General features: G+C 38.3%; 1 protein-coding gene across 7 annotated transcripts in view; it reads right to left on the reverse strand.

Moving 5' to 3' along the window:
• ARHGAP15 (Rho GTPase activating protein 15) overlaps window positions 1-24,006 on the reverse strand; it is a 619,215-nt gene that overhangs the window by 44,975 nt on the left and 550,234 nt on the right. For 5 of the 7 annotated variants that reach the window (XM_047772000.1, XM_047772001.1, XM_047771999.1 and 2 more), the window contains one exon: window positions 12,789-12,894. In XM_047772000.1, the coding sequence (XP_047627956.1) occupies window positions 12,789-12,894 (106 nt within the window). Of the gene's footprint in view, window positions 1-1,789; window positions 2,146-11,084; window positions 11,859-12,788; window positions 12,895-24,006 lie in introns of those variants that run through there. The other 2 variants (XM_047772002.1, XM_047772003.1) reach the window with 2 other exon arrangements.

Raw genomic sequence — 24,006 nt, forward strand, 5'->3', positions numbered from 1 at the left:
TCTCAGAGTCAGGATGGGAGAAAGACTTTGAGGATGATGATGATACTGGAAGAAAAGGCAGAAAAAAGACAGGAGAAATTGCCAGCAAAAAGAGCCTGGTTCAAAAGAATGTATGACAGAGAAGAGAAAAAATTACTAGAAGTGAGAAAAAGTCATCTCTATATGAGGGCAATGTTTAGTATAAAGCTTCTGAGTTCCAAATGTATCTTCAGCTTCCTTTGTTCCCATTAAGAAATTAACCCGAGGAAGGAAAAATTAAGGACTAGAAAATGTCATTGAGGCAGAAAGAAAAACAGACTCAAATAATCCTAATCTTAAATCTGAACTCTGTTTTGTGGGTGATTTCAAAGATTTTCCCAGTGTTTTGATCCAAACAGCCCCTAAGTGTCTCTCCTCACCCCCCAGAGGCTCTCATAGTTGTATGCCTCTTCAAAGTCAAGTGTGGGTAGAGTCAGCCACCTGACACACACCAATTATGACTTATGGCTGAGATATCCTTCTGTCTACTACTAAAGCCCAGTCTTTTCTCAGCCCAGACAATGCGGTCTTGGGATGTGAAATCTCATATACACTTCGTCCTGCATGAGGAAACCTCTAGCAACACGGAAATGTGCAGCTACCCTGAGTTAACTATTCCTGGATGTCATCCTGCAGCTCTAATTTCTGCCTTCTCCCCTGCTTTCTGGGTGCTGCTGCTGGACTTGTCAGCACCTTGTCATGGCTTCCTGGTGCGTGGGCTACCATCGGACTCTGTGTTCTTAACAATTATCCCTAAAAGGCCCCCAGAATCCTTCACCAGGAAATATATATATACATTAACAGGTAAAAGAAAAAAAATAAGGCTACTTTAAAAATTTCAGTGTCCTGACACTGGAGCTATTTGTAAATGCTGCTGTGTCACCACCTCCTGAAAGCCTCTGATGCTCTTTTGTTCACAGTGTGACAAGGATGTGGGGAGCCAACCTGATTTAACTAAATAACACGCAAATACCAAGAATACTTTCGTATCTTGTGTACAGACCAGAATAAATTACTCTGATGGAATGTTTTGTTTTTCTTTTCAGGGAACAACTCCACAGTTTACAAGGAACTACTCTGACAAGGAGTAGCTAAGAAATATCATTAAAAGTAACCTATTTTCACGGAGGACTAAATGGCTGAGGGTTCCATGTGGGTTCAAAAGACAGAGGCCTGGAGAGGGAGTTGACAGGCAGACAGCAAAGAGAAATTAGTCTCATCCTGGAATTCTTAGGGGCAGTGGGGAGAAAAAGAAGTCCAGTAAGAAATGAAAATGAGGGAACTCGATCTCAGAATTAAAGGTGAACGGAAAGGAGTTGGCAGCTGCCTGGACATGCCAGCCAGAGAGGCCACAGTATCTGATACACGTGACAGACCAGGAGACAACTGCAAAGCTCCCCAAACAACTCGCCTGAAGGGCTTGCCAGGAAGCCAGATGCTGCTTCTGGAAGAATATCTTCCGTGGTTGGGAATCTGGGTTCAGTGCTTTCCATTTAAGGAGGAGAAGGAAGGTGGTAAAAGACAGACTATCAGTGCCTTTTTTTAAAAAAGTGCTCTTTCTACTTGTGCATGTTCATGAGTACACACACACACACACACACATACACAGAAACATTAATAAATGTGGTTTCATGGAACTTATTTTTAAAAAGGGCCCTAAAAAAAACTTTTTAGGTAGAAAGCAATATGCTAGAGGGACACACACACACACACACACACACACACACACACAGAGATGCAAGGACAGACACCAAGAAAACCCTTTATTTACTAATTACTAATTATGTTGTTTTATTTAAAGGCCAGGGTTCTAGCTGGTGTTCAGTCTAGTGATGAGCCTGTGCCTCTGTCATGGCTGGCTTGTCTTTCTCTGTCTTCCTTCCCTGGAAACAATGGAGTATTGGTGTTGGCACAGGAGCAGAGTGTGGTCTAGTGAACTGGAAATCAGGTGACTTGAGGTCTGGTTGATTTTTTTCCCCCTTCCTCTTTGAAGTTTGCTACATCGCTTCTTTATAAAACAGTGGAACTAAATTTCTTTATATACTTAATAACACAGATCAAGCTTTTTAAAACAGGTTTTTTTCCTTTTTCTTCACCCAATTCAATAGTAAGAAGTCAATATTGGATCTGGAACAAAAGATGGACAGGGAGGTGGGTCGATATGATAGGAAACAGGAGTGATAGAGATTCTTTAATTTAGTAGTGAGAGTACTGACAGAAGATATAAGCTAAGTTTTGAAATTCCAAGATCGGTTACAAATCCAAGGTAATCAAGAAATCGGAGGAACTGGCAATCCTATTCTGGACTGTGGCAATTGACCTAAGAGGCTCCAACATTGGTGGGTGGTCACAGATTCTCTGACCAAGATGTACTCAGAGAGGTCAGCTTGGTTTAACACCCACTCATCATTATACTCTGAGCTTCCTAGCATGCAGTCTTAGACAGTGTTAATAATTGCCCCAGTAACAACTCGAGCTGCTCTACTCTTCATCATGATGAAAAGTTAAAATCAGGTGAGAGATAAACTTGAGAAAAATAATTATACTTAACATTACCCTCAAAACAGGATATTCCCTAGTCCTAGTCTGAAACATATCAGGTTTCTAAGATCCCAGGCTTAAGAAGTTGATTTTTTTTTTTTTTTTGCTTTTTAGGGCCACACATGTGGCACTCGGAGGTTCCCAGGCTAGGGGTTGAATCAGAGCTACAGCTGCTTGCCTACACCACAGCCACAGCAATGCAGGATCCAAGTTGCATCTGCAACCTACACCATAGCTCACTGAAACACCAGATCTTCAACCCACTGAGTGAGGCCAGGGATTGAATCTGCAACCTCATGGTTCCTGGTTGGATTCATTTCCGCTGCACTATGACAGGAACTCCAAAAGATGATCTTAATTGGAACCATCAGTTGCTATTAGATTATCATCTCTTCAACGAGGTCATGTGGTTCCATTTTGTTCAGCAAAAATCATTTTGAGACCTCTGTTGTGTGGGACACCATAGTAGGCTCTGGGAATACAGCAAGAATCAAAATGATATAATTCCTTGCCTTCCTGGAGCCCATGTGCTCATGTCAGAAGGGACCAGGCCATGATATCCATCTTTACCAATGTTTCCGGGACCTGACTATCCTATAGGAAATTTTTTTTCTGCTGGATTAGTATATACTTACTCCTGTGATTTTTCAAAAGCCAAGGTATGAATGTGAGAACAGTGGACCATTATCACTAGAAATTCTGCCCTAGATCCCGTTATCATGAAAATTTTCTAGGTTCCTTTTGTGGAAGCCATCATTTTTACCACAAAATATAATACCATTGCTCTCATCAAGTTTTCTTTCCATCACTAGGCAGATCCCCTTCTTAGTAGCTCTTCCTCTGGCCACTTTGTCAATGTGGACACCCCCCAGGAGATTGTCTAAACTCTTGTCTAGGTTCACGCCTTCCCTTGGGTTTATTTGTGACCTTACCCCATTGCCATCTTTAAACTGATGATGCCCAAATTCATATGTAGATCCCAATTCACTGTCCTGTATTCCCAACATATATTTCCTTATCCTCAAATGGAATATAAACAATGACCAAGTCACATCATGTCCAAAAAATTTCAACTTCTTCCATGTCTCCAATTTTCTTTGCTCTGTTTCAGTTAAGCGTGTCATTCGGCTAGTTCAAAACCTGGGTGCCATCCTGGAATCTTCCTTCATCTTAACTTCTTGCAAGAGTGAGCATGTCTGGTTGAATCTAACTCCCTCCATGCTTCTTGTATCCATCCCCCCCAACCCCACTACCCATCCCTAACTGTGACATCTAGGGCTTAGACCATTATACCTTCTCGTAACTGGTGTTGCCTTCATACAAGCTATCCTTCACACTTAAAAAGACTGTGATCTTTATACATATAAGTAACATCACCTCATCTGCCTGCTTCAGACCCTGCAGTGATTTACCTGATGTCGACAGAATGAATTTCAAACTCCTTAGCAAAACATATGATGTTCATCACAATTTAGCTCTGGTTTACTACATTCTGGGCTTATGTTCTGCCACTTCTTTTATGTTTCCTAATTCATCATTACAGAGGATTCACCATGTCTTTACCACACTGTAGTTCTCTTTCTTCCTGCGTCTTTGTGTAGTCTCTCTCTGCTTCTGGCTGGCTTGTTGTCTGCCAAACTGACATCCTTAAGGAGAGCCTGCGTCTGCCCCTCTGGGAAGCATACTTTGGTTTTTCTAGGCTAAACTTAAGTTCCTGCTTGGGGCTCTCCCGGTGTCTTGTGATCTTGCACTATATTTATTACGATTGATAACTTGATAATCTATCCTGGGAAACTATAGGATAAGTGAGGGAAGGAGTCCTCTTTATGCTTCTAGCGTCTAGTTCAAAGGTCAGTAAACTTTTTCTGTAAAGGCTGGATAGTAAATATTTTTGGCCTTTGCAACTTGTTACAACTATTGAACTCTTGCCACTGCAGCATGAAAGCAGCCATTGGCAGCACATAAACACATAAGGGTGTATGTGTGTTTTCCAGTAAAAATTCATTGATAAAATAGGCAGCAGGATGGGTGTGGCCCATCGCCGTAGTATCCAACCTCTGATCTAGTTCAATGTCTGGACTAAGTAAGCACTCATTTAAGACTTCCTGAAGGGATGGGTGGAAAGGATTTCACAGTTAACAAACATTTTCACAAGTGTGAATTTATTTGACCTACTTTTCACACATAAGCAAAAGGGAGGGTTGTAGGCATTAAAGATTTGCTTAATGTCCTCCTGTTTCTAACAGCTGAGATTGGGAACTGAGCCTGAGTCTTCTGATTCCAAATCCCTGGTTCTTTCCATTAGGTAAAAGTCCAAGATTCCTGGTGGAGAAGGGTGGGGTAGCTACAAAAAATTTACCTCTTAGGAGAGAAATACCCTCTGAGATGGCCCACCGCTAACACTAGAGAAGACAGTGATAAATGGGCAGTAGCCATTTTAAATTTTGTTTTGTTTTCTATTATTCAGTGGTTAATGTTAACATTCAAATGTTAAATCAAAAGATCTAAAGTAATTTCACTCCCATCTTAAAAACCTTATCTCCCAAAGCCTTCCTCTAGAACAAGGATCCACCACTGGAAGGATCATTGAACCTTAGTCCCCAGCTCACAAACCTTATAAATCCTGTGCCAAGATGTCTCCTAAGTAGATGACATTTTAATGATTACTACAGGGAGTTGGGAACTATTGCTTCATCCTCACGATCAGAGTAATTAATTTTCTTAACTACCAGGCCAAATCCTGCCACGGGAGTCCAGTTGAGAAATTTCAGGCCCATAGGAAGTACATTAGCTCTTCAAAATGATTAGGGTGCCATTTCAAATACACAAGCAAAGGAGCTATTAGGCTTCTGGCTTATTTCAAACAACTTGCAGCCCCTGCTTCTCAGGAAAAAAAAAAGGTAAAATAAAAAAGAGAGAAAAAAGGAAAATAACAATTTGCACAGGTTCCTACTTTCCAGTAAAAATACCCATGGCTTGCAAGTGGTTGGCTATCAGGTATTGCGGTTGGGTGAGAGACCAAAGTGTACAGAGAAAGGGTGGAGTGCCAGAAGGCAGCGCAGAAAAACAGAGCCGGCTCCAAAGCACACCAGAGCTGAGTTTTTAGAGGCCTGCTGGCAGGCAGAGCTTCACCAGCCACTGCTCTTGATGACCAGAGAGAACGGTGAAGGCTCAGGGGTTTTCAAGCCCATCTCTGGCCATATCTCATCCTGCTCCCCCTTACTGCTCCCCAAATATCAGAAATACCCACAGTGCCATTTCGAAGACAGGGTGGACAAATTATTTCCTCACCATTGTTTCTGTCTACAACCCTTATGTTTCTAGGTCATCACCATTTGAGCTGCTTCTGACATGCTTTTGTAGAATATTTTACTTAACATCCATGAAGACCACAGAGAAGCTTTAAATATCGGTTTACTCTTACAAAATAGCCACAGCTCAACAGTTTCGCCTTTCAAGGAGGCATTCAACTGGCATTCTTCCATGAGACTTGTCTATTCAGCCATATCATTTTTTCACCTTGGAATTCTATGAACAGCTGGACGATTTTCTTGAGTCAATGCTCTCCTTTCAGCCTATTTTACAAAGTGCAAGTCTCCTATAAGAATGTTTGCTTGCATCTAAAATCTGCAGTTAATATAGTCTTCTAAGCTCTTTTTGAAAATCTATGCATGGTATTATTTTATGTCACCTCTAAAAGCCATCCATTTCTAAGGCATTTAGACTTTCTCTGGACAATGAATACCTATATGGGAACTGAATGTTCTTTTATGTTCCCAGCCCCTGCTATACCATCACACAATTGACATTGTTTTGGCTTCCAAAATGCATGCCACATTTTGGAAAAATCTGGGTAATGAGTAAATCTGGGTAAGGAGTTCAATTTAGCTCTGTAAAAAATACTTTTGTGTTTATTTTCTAAATTTTCTGCAACTCTTCATGTATTACTTTTATCTTGGAAATAAAAATGTGAGAAAAGACTTCAGCAATAGCTAGGATGCTTTACTGGTAGTAATGGCAACAGGAATTCAAATTCTAGAACTTGAAAAGGTCAGCGTCAGTTCTAGGTGGATATATATAGTTGATAATATTCTAGGAGTGTTTACACTGGGGATTTGAGGCATAGGCTAAGGCCCTACCAGCTCCGAACTATCTCACTTACTGGGCTTCCATGTCGCCGGTGGGCTATTCTGGCTGGTAGGAAATTCTCGCTTTAAGCATCATTCTGATGAGTTAGACAACAACGCAGGACAACTGTCTGTCCCCAGGAAACTACTGTAGTGAGAAGTTCTGGACAAAAACCACAAGAGAACCTATGTCATCTCCAATGTCCTCAGGCCTGCCTAAAAGTCATTTGGACTAGACTTGCTTATCAGTAAGCTACCACTTTGAAGGTGAACATAGTCGGATTTGAGAATATGGGACAAGATTTAGATCAGCTCGATGGAGAGTTGGTGACAGTATAGACTTGGGCCAGGGAAGTCATGCAGGGGCGGGGCACAGCATGGTGGTGTCACGAGGTTTGTGGAACATGTGAAAACAGCCCATCTGGGACTAGGAGAAACTGGCTGAGTCAGGCCAGTGTAGAAACCTGGGTTTTGGAAAAACACTCTGTGGTGAGATAAAGAATTTTCTGGAAGCTAGGAAATTTGGCAACCCAGCCTTTGCAATTCTTCCTATATTTATTTCATTAGAAATTATTTTATATTTTGCCCTACAAAAATAATACATATTGATGTATAATGCTTATCCAGAACCTACTCTGTTAGATACTCTGCAAGACTCTTTAAAAGGATTATTCCTTTACTGCTCACCACAGAAATGGTTTCTATTATGATCCCTATTTTGCAGATGAGAAAAGGAAGCTCAGAGTTAAGTCGGCTCAAAGATACATGTCCAGTAAGAGGCAGGGCTAAGGTTCACAATTAATTTTACCTAACTCCAAAACCTGTTTACCTGTAACTCTTTACCTCTTCTCTTAACCTCGATGTCTCTCTTTATACCATTGTTGGAAGAGAAAAAGAAATATACAAAGAAAAAAAAAAACCTTTCATAATTCAACAACTCTAAGAAAGAAGTATTAACATCTCAGCAAAAAGCTTTACAGTCTTTGCAGATGCACAACTTTCCCACATGTTCATAACCCTGAGTATATAAAATACTGTACTGCTGACTTTAACTTAATACTAAGCATTTCCCTAATTAAAAAACAATTAGCTATGAATTACATTTTATTAAGCTGATACAATGTACCATGGTCTATATAACCTTCCTCTATCACTGAATGCTTAAATTGTTTTCAAGTTTCCACTAGTGCAAACGGTAAGATTTTATCTGCTTAAACTGCCCGCATCCCTTGCCATTACTTAGGATAGGATTCTAGCAATTAAGATTATTGGCTAAAAAAGGTGTGAAGATTTACAAGGTTTTCATTTTTGAGCTATATTACATAAATGGCTCCCCAACATGCTGGGTGGTACATTCAACCAGTAGATCTAGAGAGCTCGATTCAATTCCCACCTGAAAAAACAGGGTTCATTCTATTTCACTGGTCTTCTATACCCTCATCTTCCTCTTCCTCCTGTCTGCATTTGAAAATAGAGAAAAAAGTGCGCCCTTTTAAATAGTGCACCCCTTTTCTTTTTTCTTTTTTTATTGCTATCAGAGGAACTTTTTTTTTTCCTCTTTAGTGCCACTCCTGCAGCATTTGTAAGTTCCAGCTAGGGGTCAAATCAGAGCTGCAGCTGCTGGCCTATATCACAGTCACAGCAACTTGGGATCTGAGCCACATCTGAGACCTACACCACAGCTCAAGACAATGTCTGATCCTTATCCCACTGAGTGAGGCCAGGGATCGAACTTGTACCCTCATGGATTCTAGTCAGGTTTGTTAGCACTGAGTCACAACAGGAACTCCCCAGAAGAACTATTTTTACAGTTACTGAGCAATGAAACCTCAGACTTATGCCTGTGGCTAAGGGATGTGAGAGGCTAAGGAATATAAGAAATGAGAGAGATAAAAAATGTGTGGAATTCTCCTTTGAAAAGTCTCAGGATTTGGACCATTGCTTTTCATTTGATGTTCATCACTTCATCCAAATATAATTCTGGGATGGCCTTCTGGATTCTTTTCCCCTTCTATTATCATTCACCCTACACTCTATTGTCAGATGACTCTTTGCTGAACTCAGAGCATATCATGCAAATGTCTGATAGGAAAAGTCTCAGTGCTTCTCGATTTCTTACACACCTCCTCTGCCTGGCTCTCAACTTCCAACTACTACCTTGGCTTTCTAGGTCCTCCTTTCCATTAACTTCATCTTCACTTTGCCTGCTTGCTTTCCAAAGAAGCAGGCTGAAGGAACATGCATTTGACATATTTTACAGAGGTAGGAACACTTTCGTGTGATAGGAACATAGATGTAATGATTTAGAGGATATCACAGGACCTTCCAGTACTTATCACTGTTACATCAATTGGTGAAAGTGCTTATTAATAAAGATTTCTGGTTGATGGCATTTTGAGATGGCAGTGTATTCTGAATTTCTGGTCTCAATCTATCACAGCGGAAGCATATGCTTCATCTTTTTTTTTTCCTTTTTTTTTTAGGGCCGCACCCATGGCGTATGAAAGTTCCCAGGCTAAGGGTTGAATTGGAGCTGCAACTGCTGGCCTATACCACAGCCACAGCAACATGGGATCTAAGCAGCGTCTGAGACCTACACCACAGCTCATGGCAATGCCTGATCCTTAACTCACTGAGCGAGGCCAGGAATTGAATCTACATCCTCATGGATCCTAGTTGGGTTCATTACTGCTGAGCCATGACAGGAATGCCTGAGAAGCACACACTTCATCTTGAGTTTGATTAAGAATGAGGACTCTGAACTCAGACTATTCAGCCTGTGCAGCTATTGTGTAATCCTAGGCTTAATGTAATCACAACTCTTTAAAAATTCTGGCCTTTGTGAACAACACTTGCATCCACCTTCTAGTCCAACTGTGCTGATTTAAACTTTCTCAGTTGGTAGTTGCTCTGCTTTCAAGGGAATGTTTAACTCATAGCTTTGTAAAAATGCACTTCTATTGGCTATAGAGTACAATGTAGGGCAAGTAGAATTTTTGGCACTTCATTACACTCTCTGACCCTTACTAAACAAACTTCAAAATATATATATTTGCCACAGTTTGGAATAAACATTACATACAAGTGTTGATGGTAGATTTTCTGAAGAACTACCAAACGCATCAAGACTAAGGAAAACATTCTAATGATTCTTTCAAACATGAATATATTTAAATTCTCATTAAACAATCTTCTTATTTAGTCTTCTCAGGCTTTGATGACATGCCACGATTGGCTGTTTATCAAAAACTTAGCTAGAAATGCTTAACAAGATATAATCATGTGCACACACTTGTGCATAATTAAACCTAGTTTATAAATCACTGCAGGGTAGAATATGGTCACTCAAGAAAGGTGGGTGGCTAGCCAATGACACTTTTCTCTCCATCTACAAGGAAAAATCTTATCATGTGAATGCTATGAAGGTGATATAATACAATCTTAAATCTTAGTTAAAAACATCTATTTCTATCTCTCCTGAACTGAATGAAAGTTTTAACAAAATTTGGAAATTAATTTAGATATAAGAAACATGATCAGGTGCTAATTGTTAGTACTGGGATTGTGGGGCATGAACCTGGAGGATTCTTATCCTTTGAAGGTTTTTAATTGGATAGATTCTCATCTGTGTGTGTGTGTTTTTCAAGGATTTAGCTGATTCTCAGTTTCTTCATTTTATGGCTTTTCTTTCAGTTGGAAAAAAAAAGGAATAATTGAGACTGAGTAATGGATATTTGTCAAGATTTCTGAGACCAGGTATTGCCTAGCATCAAAGAGTATACTTTTCCACTTGTTTTATGACTTTGTCCAGTTAAAGTTACTGAGATAAGCACTCCAGTATTTACCTGTAATTTGAAACCCCTTTCATGGTGTGTCTGGATCCTAAGGGATAAGAATTAACATCTGAGGAATGCTTACCTTGTGCCAGGCTTTTTATATGCATTATCTCATTTAATTCTCATAACCACAAGACATGGTTGATATTATTTAATCTGATTTTATGTGCTTGAGATCATAAAGGGAATATAAGGAATAGAAAAAGAGTTTGACTCTAGATCTCTCTCTATTTCTTTAAAGCCCAAGATCCTTTTGCTTAACCACACCAGGTTTCCCACTGAAGCCAGTATATGGAAGTGACAAAAAGGGGCATTCTAATAATAAGGGATGTTCCGATCTTTGACACAGTTTCCCCTGTGGGAATGAAATAAATAAGAGGCTAATATGATAATTTCAGTTGAAACATGGTCCCTAACACAGTGAGTGGTTAAGTGAATTCTGGACTATCCATACCATGGAATACTATGTCATCATTACAAAGAATCAGATATCTCTTTAATGAAATGGAAAGCTGTCCATGAGTTGCAAAATAGTTGAAGAACAACATATGGAAGTATAATATACTCTAATGAAATAAACAGCTATACACAGGTATGTTTGCACATGCTTAGGAACAGGTCTGGAAGGGTAGGTACAAAGAAGACAGGCTAATTTCACCTATGTGCACCACAGTTGCTTAAATTTTGGGTGTGTGCAATTCCATGTATTACATTTACAATTAAAAGTCTTGTTTTGGATTAGTGGAATTATCTGTGGAAATGACTCAACCCAAGGGTTGGGTGATTAAAGAGATTTAATCTCACAAAAGCAAAACTGCCCAATCTACACGAAACTTTATCAATCTTCAACATTACCAAAGGTATATGGTGAAAGCTAAAGCCTCAGCACTTGTATGGCATTCTGTATTACTGGAAGAAGGTGTTAACACATGCAAATGAAGAACAGTCATTTCAAACTTGACATGTCCAAAATGGAGCTCTCCAGTCTGCAATTCCTTTTCAGCATCTCTAGTTTTACCCATCTATGAAGCACTTCCATTTCTCTACTAGCCTAATTCCAAACCCTAGAAGACACACTTGACTTCTTTCCCTTCTCCACTGCATCCCAATCATCAGCAAATCTAACCTTATTCATCATCAGAATGTCTCCTTAAGGCATCCACTGAAGCCACCATTTCTTCTTGCCTGGACTACCATGGGCCCCTCTGGATAGGTCTCCATGCTTTCACTTTTGCAAATGATTCTCCACTTGGCAGCCAGGGTGATATTTTATATCTCTCAATTTAGAATTCTTTATGGTTCTTCATTATATTTAGAGTGGAATTCAGCTCTCTCACTGTGGACCACAAGAACCTATGTGATCTTTCAATGGTCAACATTGATGACATCAATTCTATAACTATGCTCCTAGACAATTAGGCTCTAGCTAGCCTGGCCTGCTTTCTGCTTTTCAAATACATCAAGCTCTGTGTGGCCTCTGGGTCTTTACGCTTGCTTTTTTTCTGCCAGAAATTCTCTTCTCTTAGCTATTTACATGGATAGCACCTTATCACTTGGATCAATGTTATACAGATGAAAGAACTGGAAATCAGAGAGTTTAAGTAATTTATTTGCGGTTATTCCTCTTGGTACATGGTAAGGCTAGGTTTTGATCTCATATCTGAATCTTTTCTAACTCTTGCCATTATACTAAATAACAAAGCAAACCCAGCCCATACCAGGGCTCTGGTGACAGTTATTTTTTTTTGTCTTTTTTTTTTTTTGCTATTTCTTGGGCCGCTTCCGTGGCATATGGAGATTCCCAGGCTAGGGGTCTAATCGGAGCCGTAGCCACCAGCCTACACCAGAGCCACAGCAACGCGGGATCTGAGCCGCGTCTGCAACCTACACCACAGCTCACAGCAACGCCGGATCGTTAAGCCACTGAGCAAGGGCAGGGACTGAACCGGCAACCTCATGGTTCCTAGTCGGATTCGTTAACCACTGCACCACATAGGGAACTCCTGGTGATAGTTCTGACAGTCAATCAGTGAACATCTATTTGTTGAAAAGCCAGGAAAAAGAAACCGTTCTGAAAGTTCCTTTTGTAGGTTCTCCATCCTACCTCTGGTACATCCCCCAGATTCTGCAGGGAGACGTAATCATTTAGAGTGGGAAATCTGAGATAGATGCATTCAGAAACTCTTGAATTTGAGATTTGAAATTAAATATTGCTCATTTAGGAAGTGAGAATGTGACAGCACAACCAGAAACTTTTATAACTTACTTTGTTAGGTGTCTAAAGAGGACTTTCATGGTGTCACGATTTGGTGGAGGGAGTTTTTGTACAAGAGACTTTACGGTTTCAATTCTTGTGTTATTGTCTTGCTTTTCTGAAAAAAAAATGATAAAAGAAGGTTAGAAAAGAATGAGCTTGCTTAGGTGGGAATTCTTAGGTGAGGGAATTTTCTTAGGAGAATTTCATACTAAGACTTAGCAATATAACATCCTAATCAGCAGCCAAAGGGAATGGGTACACTCTAAATCAGTATCAGTTTCTTTATTTTGACTCAATTAAATCATGGTAATATGAAATCAGCAACAGTGTTCCTCTGACACAATTTTCTTATTAAGATCGGGTATTGAGTCAAGTTTTTATAAATGCTGTATTATTTTACCAGCTGTGATGGGATAAATAATGGCCTTCCCAAGACGTCCATGTCCTGATCTCTGGAACCTGCAAATATGTCATCTTCCATGGAGAAAGCAGCTTGGCTGATGCGATTAAATTAGAGATTCTGAGTTGGGGAGATTTTCTGGATTATTTGGTGGCCCAGTATAATCACAAAGTAGTTAAGAGGGAAGCAGGAAGATCAGATTTGGAAGGATGAGGTGACAGGACAATGGAAGCAGAAAGAGAAATGGCTACATGATAAAGGGCCAGGGGTCAAGGAGTAAAGACAGCCTCTGAAAACCAGAAAAGCCAAGGAACGAGAACCTCCAGAAGGAACCTCCTAATAGCACCATGCTTTCTTCCCAGTGAAACTGACTTCAGACTTCTGGCCTCCAGAAACATAAGATAATAATGTATTTTCATTGTTTAAAGCCACTGAGTTGGTGATAATTTGTTACAGCAGCAATAGCAAACAAACACACAAAGATGTACATTCTGATTCAATTACCAATATTCTATTTTTGCTTGATCTTGTGGAGGAGTAAAGAATTTTTTATTAGTTCTATGATATTTTTTTCTCCCTAATACATTTTGATTTTGCTATTAAAGAAAAAAGTGCAAAAAAAGAAAGCATAATACTTAGTCATATAGATTTAAAAATAGGAGGTTATTCAAAACTATATACTACATAGATTGCTTTCCTTCATTTTGTCATTCTAGGCATGGATGGTATAATAAGAACTAAGTTATTTAGTACACTAGAGACTTCATCTTACTATAGTTTTAACCAGGGTCCAGAATTACTTCTTTATTTCTTAAACTCTTTGTATACATTGACTCGGGCACCTTTCCTTTCCATACTTTACCTCTAACTTTTAGCACAGAGCTCCTGATGATTCCATTGCTAGAAAAGATAGCAGATAAAAGAATAATATATAAGGCACAACCCACCCAATATCCATTCTCTTCTTCTGTAGTGAGACAATCCTGTTGTTGAGGGGATGGCCATATGCAGCTATAAGAGATTATTTCTCAGCCTCCTTGGCAGGTGAAATGACCACATGGCCAATTTCGGCCAATGACATTTCAAAGGGTCATGTGGAACTTCTGGGGAGGCTGTGTGCAGAGGGCTGATTCGTCTTTTTAGCCTTTGGATCTTTCTGCTCCTCAGAATTTAGATGGCATGGTTGTACCACAAGATGACATTGAGAACTGAGGCCATGCAGAGTGGAACACACAGTAGAAGGAATTCCCCTGAATCTGTGGAGCAGTCAGACCAGCCCTGTACTGTTGGTCTCTGAGTTTCTTTAACATAAGAGAATAAGCCCTCGTGTTCCAAAGCCATTGAAGGTGGGATCTGATACCGAACCACCCAAACTTCCTAACCAATGTCCTTCCAAAAGCCCAATTTATAATCACCTGTTAATAGGTATATAAACTTTGTGTAGTGGGATAAGAAAGAGTTAGTTTAGAAACTGGCAGGCTTTTTAAAAATACACTACTGCAAAAGAAAAAATTTTAAGGAGTTATAGGAAAATATCCTGCAGAAGATAGTATTTGGCTAAAGTAGGGTAGGGGCATTCTTCCTAGTGGAACTCTGCTTAGAAGCTTTTCTTCTTCCTCCTAAAATCACAAAGGCCTATAAATAATGCCTCCCATAGTCAGAACTTTCAAAATTGTAGTTGTTCTTAGAAGACTTCAAACGTAATACGGATTAGACAACTGCAAATGAAAGAGACAAAGGAGGGAGAATGAGAGAGAGAAAAACAGAGAAACCAGTTGCAACAGCATAGCAGAGAGCAGATATAATCTTTCTGCCAAAAGGCTAGAAAGCCTCCTTGTAGCTTAATGATGATAAGACAGTGTGATTCTTCACAGGACCAGTTAGAGCCTCTGGGATACCAGAAACTCAGAAAAAGAAGTAAAACAAGTCAATAAAGATGAATGGTAAAATGGGTACAAAATGTTCAAGATAGAGCTCTTGGGGATACTTGGTACCTTGCATCAAGCCATCTAAAGCTAATACCACATGCTGATGATCATATACATGTACATGTGCATATACCCACATTCATATATCTATGAAATGGATATTTTCCGATAGTTTGGCATGATGCCAGTAGTTTAATTTACCTCAGGATCTGCTGAACTACATGGTTCAAGCAATTAAGATGACATTGGGAGAGGTGGGGAAGGGAGAGGAAGGGAAGGAAGGAGAGTAGACCTTTCTCTTTCACTGAAGTCTCTGGCCATAGTAATGATCAGGTCAATGTCAGAGTCTCCAAAAAAGAGATCAGTTAACACTGAGGACTATGGGAGTAGCAGCCATAAACTAAGCATGATAGACAATATGTGGAGAGTGGTCTAAATTGCTACATCCAGTAGATCTCAGTTTTAGGACACATATGACCCAGTCAGGGTGGGTTTAAGAAAGGTTGGGGTTGCTTAATTGGAAATAGCTGGATTTGCAAGAGTACTGCCATGGTGCCTAGGCAGGAATTAAAACTACTAAGTCTGTTTAACCACCAGGTAAACGAATTATGAACTTAGACAGAGTCCCTCTTCTATGTTCCATTGCACTGAGGGCATCCTATTTATATAACATTCCACATGGTATTTTAATGGCTTGAATGCCTGTCAACTTCTTCCATTAAACTGAGAGTTTTCCCATAAACTGAGGTGGCTCTTATGCTGGCATATAGAGGGTTAAATGAATAAAGAAAGAATTGGTGCAAAAGGAAAGACATGAACAGGGATTGGAGTAGACAGACCTCATTGGTTTGTGTTCTGTAACAGCTTTTTATTAGCTGTGTGGTCTTGGACAAGTTTCTTATTTTCTTTGAATAATACCTAAAAGGCTAGTTTTATGGATTAAATAAGATAGTATGTAATGTACCCAGCACAATGACCAGTAAAAAGTAAGCACTCTATAAACGTTCACCACTCCTTCCTCCCTACCTTTTTTGGAGCCCCATGCTGGGTATGGTTTACCTTTGATTTTCAGCAGTAAGAATACTACCTGGTTGCCATAAGTATTCAAAATCTAATTGCTAACGCTTGAACTGCATTGGTGCCAGTTGGTGACAATACACTTGTTACAGAGCCTGACATTTCCCCCCACACTAAATACTTTGTGGTGGGCAGAGATGATCTGACTGGTGAGCTGTCCAGTTCCACATAAGAATTCTTATAAAAGTACAAGGTGGTTCCCATATCTGCTTATAAGAAACATCCTACCTGAAGAATATTTTACAGAAATATTTTTTCTCACTTCCTCTGCTCTCACATATCCTCAAGGAACTGGACAATGGATGGTAGTACATGTATATTTGTGGCTAATTTGCACTTAAATAGTGGAGGGGGAACTGGACAATGGCTTCAAGAGGGCTGAAATATTATCAAGAAGGAGCAATTTATTGTTCTTACAATGTAATCAGAACAAAATCTTTGAAAAGGTTATAGGAAAGCAGTGGTTTCCCCTTCAAATCAATACCACACCCACCCTTCCATAGCTTGTAAAATCAGGAAATAACAAACATTTCTAAGCGAAGGAACATCTAAAAATACAATTGGATACATTAAAATCGAAATGACACCTTTTCAGATCTGGTTTATTGATGTGTCATATTAGGAGGTGGAATTGGCATACATAATACAGGAGTGGTTAATGAGCTAAGATTCAGACACAGCTTACTAAAGATGTGTCAACTGTCTTCAATTGATTCAGTGAGCATCTGAAAGACAGCATTTTCTATTAATACTTCTCCCTCAGCATATGGTTTCTCATTATTGTGAAGTATTGAGAGTTTTGAGAAGACTTTGAGATATCTTTGACTTTTTTACATTATGACTAAGGGGGGGGGTGAACTTTTCTATGTAGAGAATTAGAGAACCCTTAGGTAAGTTGTGTTCTAAATTTTGCCAGTAATAATAAATTCCATGATTCTTTCTTTTTTTCACTCACATTTGCTCCTACTTGCCAGTAGTAATCTTGCCAGTAATAATAAATTCCATGATTCTTTCTTTTTTCACTCACATTTGCTCCTACTTTCATTCCCTCATGACTTATGTTTTGTATCTACTCTATGTTCTTTAATATCTCCTGTTCAGTCCCCACCTATATCCCAATAGCCTCTCCAATCTCTGAGCTGTGAACTCACACTGCAGTTACTTCATTTTTGTCACCCAATCATGGCAAAAAGGTATATGTAAAAATATACATAATATAACCCTCAGGAAAATAAATTTTTTTTCCTTTACTAATGCCTATTTCTCACCCACCTGGCCCCATATTTTCCAACTACACCAAACTCTCTTGTAAATGAACTTCTTCAAAAACAACTCCAGGCTACTTAGAGAAGCAACAGCTCCTACATGATGTGAAATAGCCTTTACTGTTATGATAAGGATGTGGCTTTATAGTTTTCCCCTGATTAATGGTTTTGAGGACATGTTTTTAAAAATATGGTTTATGATAGTTACATTTGCATTTATCTGCATGAAATGTTGCTACTAAAACAAGGACATTTACAACTGAATGCTTTTTTTTTTTTTTTTTTGCAGAGATAAGATAAAGGAATACAATGATGGAAAGAGTTCTATGCAGTGCAGAACCCTGGACCTGATGACCCCTGGACACTTTTCCGGCCTTATCATCTATGCATTTATTATTCTTAACTTATTTATAGTCACATGTTAAATCATATTTCAAAATTAATTCTGCTTGGTTATGTAGGTTCAACTGGAGGGAGAAAAGACCAGATTCTCCCAGCAACCAACCTATCGGTAGCACTATTTATTCTATTTATCTGTAGTTCTTAAAGGACAACTGTACCCCTTTGTTTTAAGGAAGTCAGCAGTATCACAGCTGTTCTGCTTCTCTGAAAGTTATTCTGGAATGTATACTGCATCCTGTACGAAAAAAAATGGTAGTCACGTATACGGCTGGGCTATATTTGGAAGAAAGTATTCACTTTCTATTCTTTGTATTCTTTCTATTCTTCGAATCTCATCATTTCAGAATTTTGTTAGAGACTGTCCTAGCTTATAAAAGGAAGGATTATCTTCAGAGAACATTTTATTTTATTTTTTAGTGTACCCTCCAAGTAGATGCAATTCTTTGAGAACATCCCTTTTAGTTATAAAATCTGAGTTGAGTTTTAAGGACTCATCCAGGGCATGACAATAACCCCTTGATAAGTTTCTTTACAAAACTTACTTAACTAAGGGAGAAGCACTGAGGGGAGGGGAGCAAATTCAAGATTTACAAATGGATACAAATAGGCACATACTTTAAAGTCCTGTTAAAAATTAAGAGACATGGTATATTATGAAGGAGCTTTAAAGAACTAGGTTAGAAGTCTTGCTCTGCAGTATTTGTAGGGGCAAGTTGCTTGAACTCTTGTTGCTTCCAGTTCCTTACACACACACACACACACACACAAAACTCATACACATATCTTGTAGGATTGTTTGTAGAATTACTTGTTTCAGTGTACATAAATGCACATACTGTAAATGCTTGTTAATGTAAGTACCCTTTCCGTTAAAATCTTTCTTTTGAATTATGCTTCGTATCTGCCCTGATACATGATTGCTCATAGTTCAAGGCTGTTTCCCAAATCATATGAAGCCATAATTTTTATTCTTTAGCACCCTTTCCTTTGTAAAAATCCATAGTGTCTGATGGCTTTGTAAATACTTTGGATGCTGTCCATTTTCTAAGAGTGATTGGTTCTAGTTCATAAGTTGATACAGTATATTATATATAGAAGTTGCCACTGTATTATAAAAAAGGATTTTAGGCTAACCTGTGGTTGACAATTTGTAATATTTCAAGATTTTGTTGCCCTTGCCCCACTCTACACTGAAGAACCATTTTTTTGTGTGTTTAGTGAAAAGGAAGACTTTTTTTTTTTTTTTTTAAGGCCTGCACTTGAGGCATATGGAAGTTCCTAGGCTAGGGGTCAAATTGGAGCCTCAGCTTCCAGCCTATACCACTGCCACAGCAATGCAGGATCCTTAACCCAGGGATCAAAGTCACATCCTCATGGATACTGGTAGGGTTTGTCACTCACTGAGCCATAACAGGAACTTCCAAAGGAAGACATTCTTAATGCCTGTAGTTGCCTGGTAAGTTTGAGTTTAGGTGTTGATAATCTATGTGGAAACAGTTTAACTTGAGAACAGAGGTATGTAACTTACAGGGCAGGAAAGATGCAGAAGGAACTATATCTAGTTGACACAGGTAAGACCTCTTTCTCTAGTGGAGATCACCTGAGAATTAGACCTAATCCCTTTCCTTGGGACACCAGGTTTCTGCTGTGTTCATGGTTTCTCATTCCAGGAGATATTAATGTTTTGCCTGATTTTAAACAAGTCTCTCCTTTTAGGAAGAATTTTAAAAGTAGAAATAACTCCCCATAGCTAGTAAATGTCAGTACAAACATTCTCTGGCCAATCATTTGCCATAATTCCATGGATTCCTCAAACTGTGAGGAACACTTCAACATCTTGGCCAGTTTAGCATCATTTCCAGAGTCCACTGTGCAGGAGGAACCTGGCCATCCAAAGCATACTGTAAGGAACAAACCTAATCTTATTAAGTGTGACTTCTATTTCTTTTCACCTCTACTCTTAGTCTTTGGCTATAAACAATTAAACATTATTAAAAAGAAAAAAATATCTATTTGTGAAATGATTTTTTTATTTTTTTATGTTTTGAAATGACTTTAGAGTATTAAACATATATATGTATATGTGGTTGAAGAAAATATTTATTAAGGTCTTGTGCAACATGCAGCAAATACAAAGTTGATCCCTGTCTACTGTCAGTTTACAATTCAGAGGGGCAGATAAAATACAAAATATGGACCAAGAGATGTTTAAATTTAAGATACATCAAAATATAGGTAGTGATGAAGGTTCTATCTTCTGACTGCAGGGATCCTCTGAGATGATTAAACTCAAATGCTTCTGAGATGTTATTTCGCTGTACCAAGAAACTCAAAATAATTGAGAAATGAAATTAATATGAAATCACAAATGTAAAATTTTATTTAATCAATTTTGGAAGGCCTTTGAATCATTACTAATTTCTTTGTACATCCCTAAGTACATTCAAGAAAGTATTAATATCAGCTTTTCTTTTTCATTTAACTTTATCTGTGTTATTCTAGGGAATTCTGTTGTGTTTACCTTACCCTGAGGGCAAATTTGGAAAAAGTATTTAAGTTTTTGGCTCTAAGTGACTTTTTTTTTGTTTGTTTGTTTGTTTTTTTTTGATCTTTTAGGACTGCATCTGTGGCATATGGAGTTTCCCAGGCTAGGGGTCAAATTGGAGCTGTAGTCGCCGGCCTATGCCACAGCCACAGCAATGCCAGATCTTTAGTCTACACCACAGCTCCTGGCAATGCTAGATCCTTAACCCACTAAGCAAGGCCAGGGATTGAACCTGAATCCTCATGGGTACTAGTAAGATTCCTTTCCACTGAGCCAGGATGGGAACTCCTTTAAGTAAGTTTTAATAACGTGTAATATTGCTTTTGCGTAATCAATTTTAGGATGATAACATTTTCTAAAGTTCACCAACCTGAAACTATCTCAAAAAAATTTCCTCAGTTTTGCAGAAATGCTTTTCTTTGAATCAAAGAGTAAGGCAATGACAGCAATCTTCACAGGAAAAGCATGATCATATTATCCTCCTTCAAATTTCTTGTTTTCAAAGAAATTTTGGAAGTGTCATGGTGGCCAAGTACATTTCTGTAACTTACAAATGATACTAATTCATCCTCAAGAAATAGTGTGTGCTGGGAAAAAAAGCTCACTAGTTTATTTAGTTCTCCTGTGAGAATTTTCTTTAAACTATATTTATTTGTACATATCTGGTTTTACAAGCTTTTTTCTTTTTTCTGAAATAGGCTTATCCTTTCAAGTGATGTGACATCTTCTTAACCATAAACCAGTTATTCTTTTCAAATACTCAAGCAACTATTTATATTAAGCATTATCTTTGCATATTTTCCTGAGGGTGGAAATCCTACAAGTAGTTCTCTAGATTTAAAGTTTCTAACTTTTCTAATAAGTTTCTAATACATTTCTAAAATTTAAAGTTTCTTTCCATTGATAGATTAAATTTACAGGAGATTTTAAAAATTACACTTGAAAACAACTAAGATCTGTCACACAATTAAGAAAAACGTGAACTAAGAAATATTTCCCCTTGTCTTTTGGGTTAAAATATTTTTTTAAAGAAGGATATTCAACTTTAGCCATAACTATTGGTTTAGAACAAAAGACCTCTGCTTAGTATGAGGAATACTTTCTCCAGCCAGTTCATTTGACATGGTCACACAGTGACATTGAGTACAGGGCAGAGTTTAATGGCACAAGCATCAAAATCCTTTAACAAATAGGGAATAAAATAGTTTTATGATTCAGCTTTTTTTTTTTTAATTGTGAGACTATTGTAAAAGAAGAAAAACAGGCAACATGTGGTAACTTTAGTCAGCATTTCTGAACTGGGAATGATAAACACCTCTGCCTGGCTCTGGCATTTATCAGGACTGAGATATTATTACCACATAGAGTCACAGCATGGTTACTGTTATCATCGGAAAAAAGAGCCAGCTAATCTTAATGGTTTGTAAAGCCGTTACCTGCACTGGTCTGACATTTATCATGATCATTTTACCACATGGGTCCTACATAGCAAAGGTCTTTTATCTGGAAGGGACATCACTATGAATTATTATTTGCAGCTAGGTAGAAAATTGTATGTTGTAGATACCTTTTCTCATTATAAATCACATAGTCACATTTCACCATTTCCCCCAGAAAGCTGCTGAGCCCAGGTTTTTTTTTTTTTTTTTTTTTTTTTTTTTTTTTGCCACAGCTTGCTTTCCTCCCCCCCTGCCTTCTTTCTCTTTACAGTTTCTTGAAATTATTAGCCATTTTTTTCATTAACATCCTTAATATAATTTTTGAAGAACCACATACATGGTAGGCAAACATAAGGACATACTTTTGGCATAGTTAAGGATGTTCCTCCACATTCTATAAAGGGACTGCACAGTACTTTAGAAATTGAAGTTGATAAACTGTGCACTTTTTTTAATGCTTATTCTCTCTTCTGTCTTGGGGGGGGCATAGTTTCTTCTGTTCTTGACTGTGTCAATAGAATATTGACAGAGTAGATGAGACAAAATTTCTGATGATAGATTTGAAATACTCAAAACATGTGTGCCATTTTTTTTTTGCCTGAAATACTTTACTTGAAAATGCACACTCATAAGGAGTAAAAAGGAGTTTATTTTTTTAGATTGTATATTTTTTTCGGACTTTGTTTCAGCAAGTTGAAATGAAGTAGAAGGTTCCTCCAATGAATGTGTTTAAAAAGATGCTTAGGTTCTATCCCAAACATGTAGTCATTTAGGACATGCAGTATATGTACTAAATGACAACATGAATATGTAAGGAAGAAATAAGGATATTAAAAGGTAAGCTGTGTTAGAACCATGGATTCAAGACAGTAAAGAGAAATGCATTAATTTGACAATGGAAAATTACAATGAAAAGCTGAAAAACCCCAACTGTTTACCAAGAAGAAATGAACAAATGCTCTCTTTTAAAAAGATTGAGACAACTAATCTTCTGAAGGAGATATTTATATATTTTCTTCCTTCTCAAGTGTTCCATTAGGAATAAACAAACCAGAAATTCTGCACTTTTATAATGAAGAGGGAGGAGAATTCTTTGCCATTTTTGCATTTGGGAAGAAATGTATAAGAAGAATGTGACAATTTAAGCAAATCAAGATTGTTTCAAACGGATCACAAACGGGACTTTGTGGGATATTTTATACTAGCATGTGAAGCAAACAGTAAATTTCAAAGGAGGATTTTCTCAATGGTCTAGTTCTGATGTGTTTTCCCATCTCTTTGTGTGTTTAAAAGAGGTTTGGATGTGGTGTTTAATATTGCTTTGACTCTTCTGCAAATGAGTTCTGGAGAAATATCCGCACATGAAGGAAAGCTGATGTGCTGTAATGCTGTCAGCAGCTGGGGGAATATGAATGAAGAAACCAGATTCCCAAGCCTGGATTTAGCAAAAATAAACACCCATCATTCCATTAAAAAAATTTACCATTTTAAATGTTTATGGGCATCAATAGCAGACCACTCTCCCTTTGAAAAAGCCAATATTTTTCTCAAATAACTCCATTCTTTGAGGGGGAGATAAAAACTTGACTCTGACATGCAGTATTTTGCAATGACATATAGCAGTTTGCCTATCTTGTTACATTTGATTCCATATTAATTTTTGTATTATTACAAATTTCCTCCAAAGGATACAATTTCTGTTTTAGAGATTTGTGAGATGAACTTGCATAAATTTGGGGGCAGGGGGTGGGATGGAGGATGTCATTTGTACTTTCACGGCTCAAAAAGAGCTGCACACACTTTGGTTAGGTGATCTAAAATTTCATTGTAAAAGATGTGGTCTAATATTCTAACACACTGTCTTACCCATTGAATGAAAGACTGCAATGATTTCAAACAAACAAACAAACAGCCCTTTTATTCTTTTTATTTCGGAATGACTCCTTTGTTCTAGCTTAATATCATTCTGTCATGATTGTCCCCCAAAACTGTAACTTGGGAGCATTTACAATAATTAGTGAGGGGCTCTGCTGCTTGGGTTTTTCTCCTTTTCTGGGGAACTGGGTGAATTGTTGAGTGCTAATGAAAGTCGGAGAATTCTAGCAGTGGTTGAGCCAGGCACAGCGCGGGCAGACGCCTTAAGCTTCCCACTGTGCTGCAGTACAAGCCTC

Source organism: Phacochoerus africanus, chromosome 3 (assembly GCF_016906955.1).
Source record: "Phacochoerus africanus isolate WHEZ1 chromosome 3, ROS_Pafr_v1, whole genome shotgun sequence".
In the NCBI taxonomy this organism is placed as follows: Eukaryota; Metazoa; Chordata; class Mammalia; order Artiodactyla; family Suidae; genus Phacochoerus; species Phacochoerus africanus.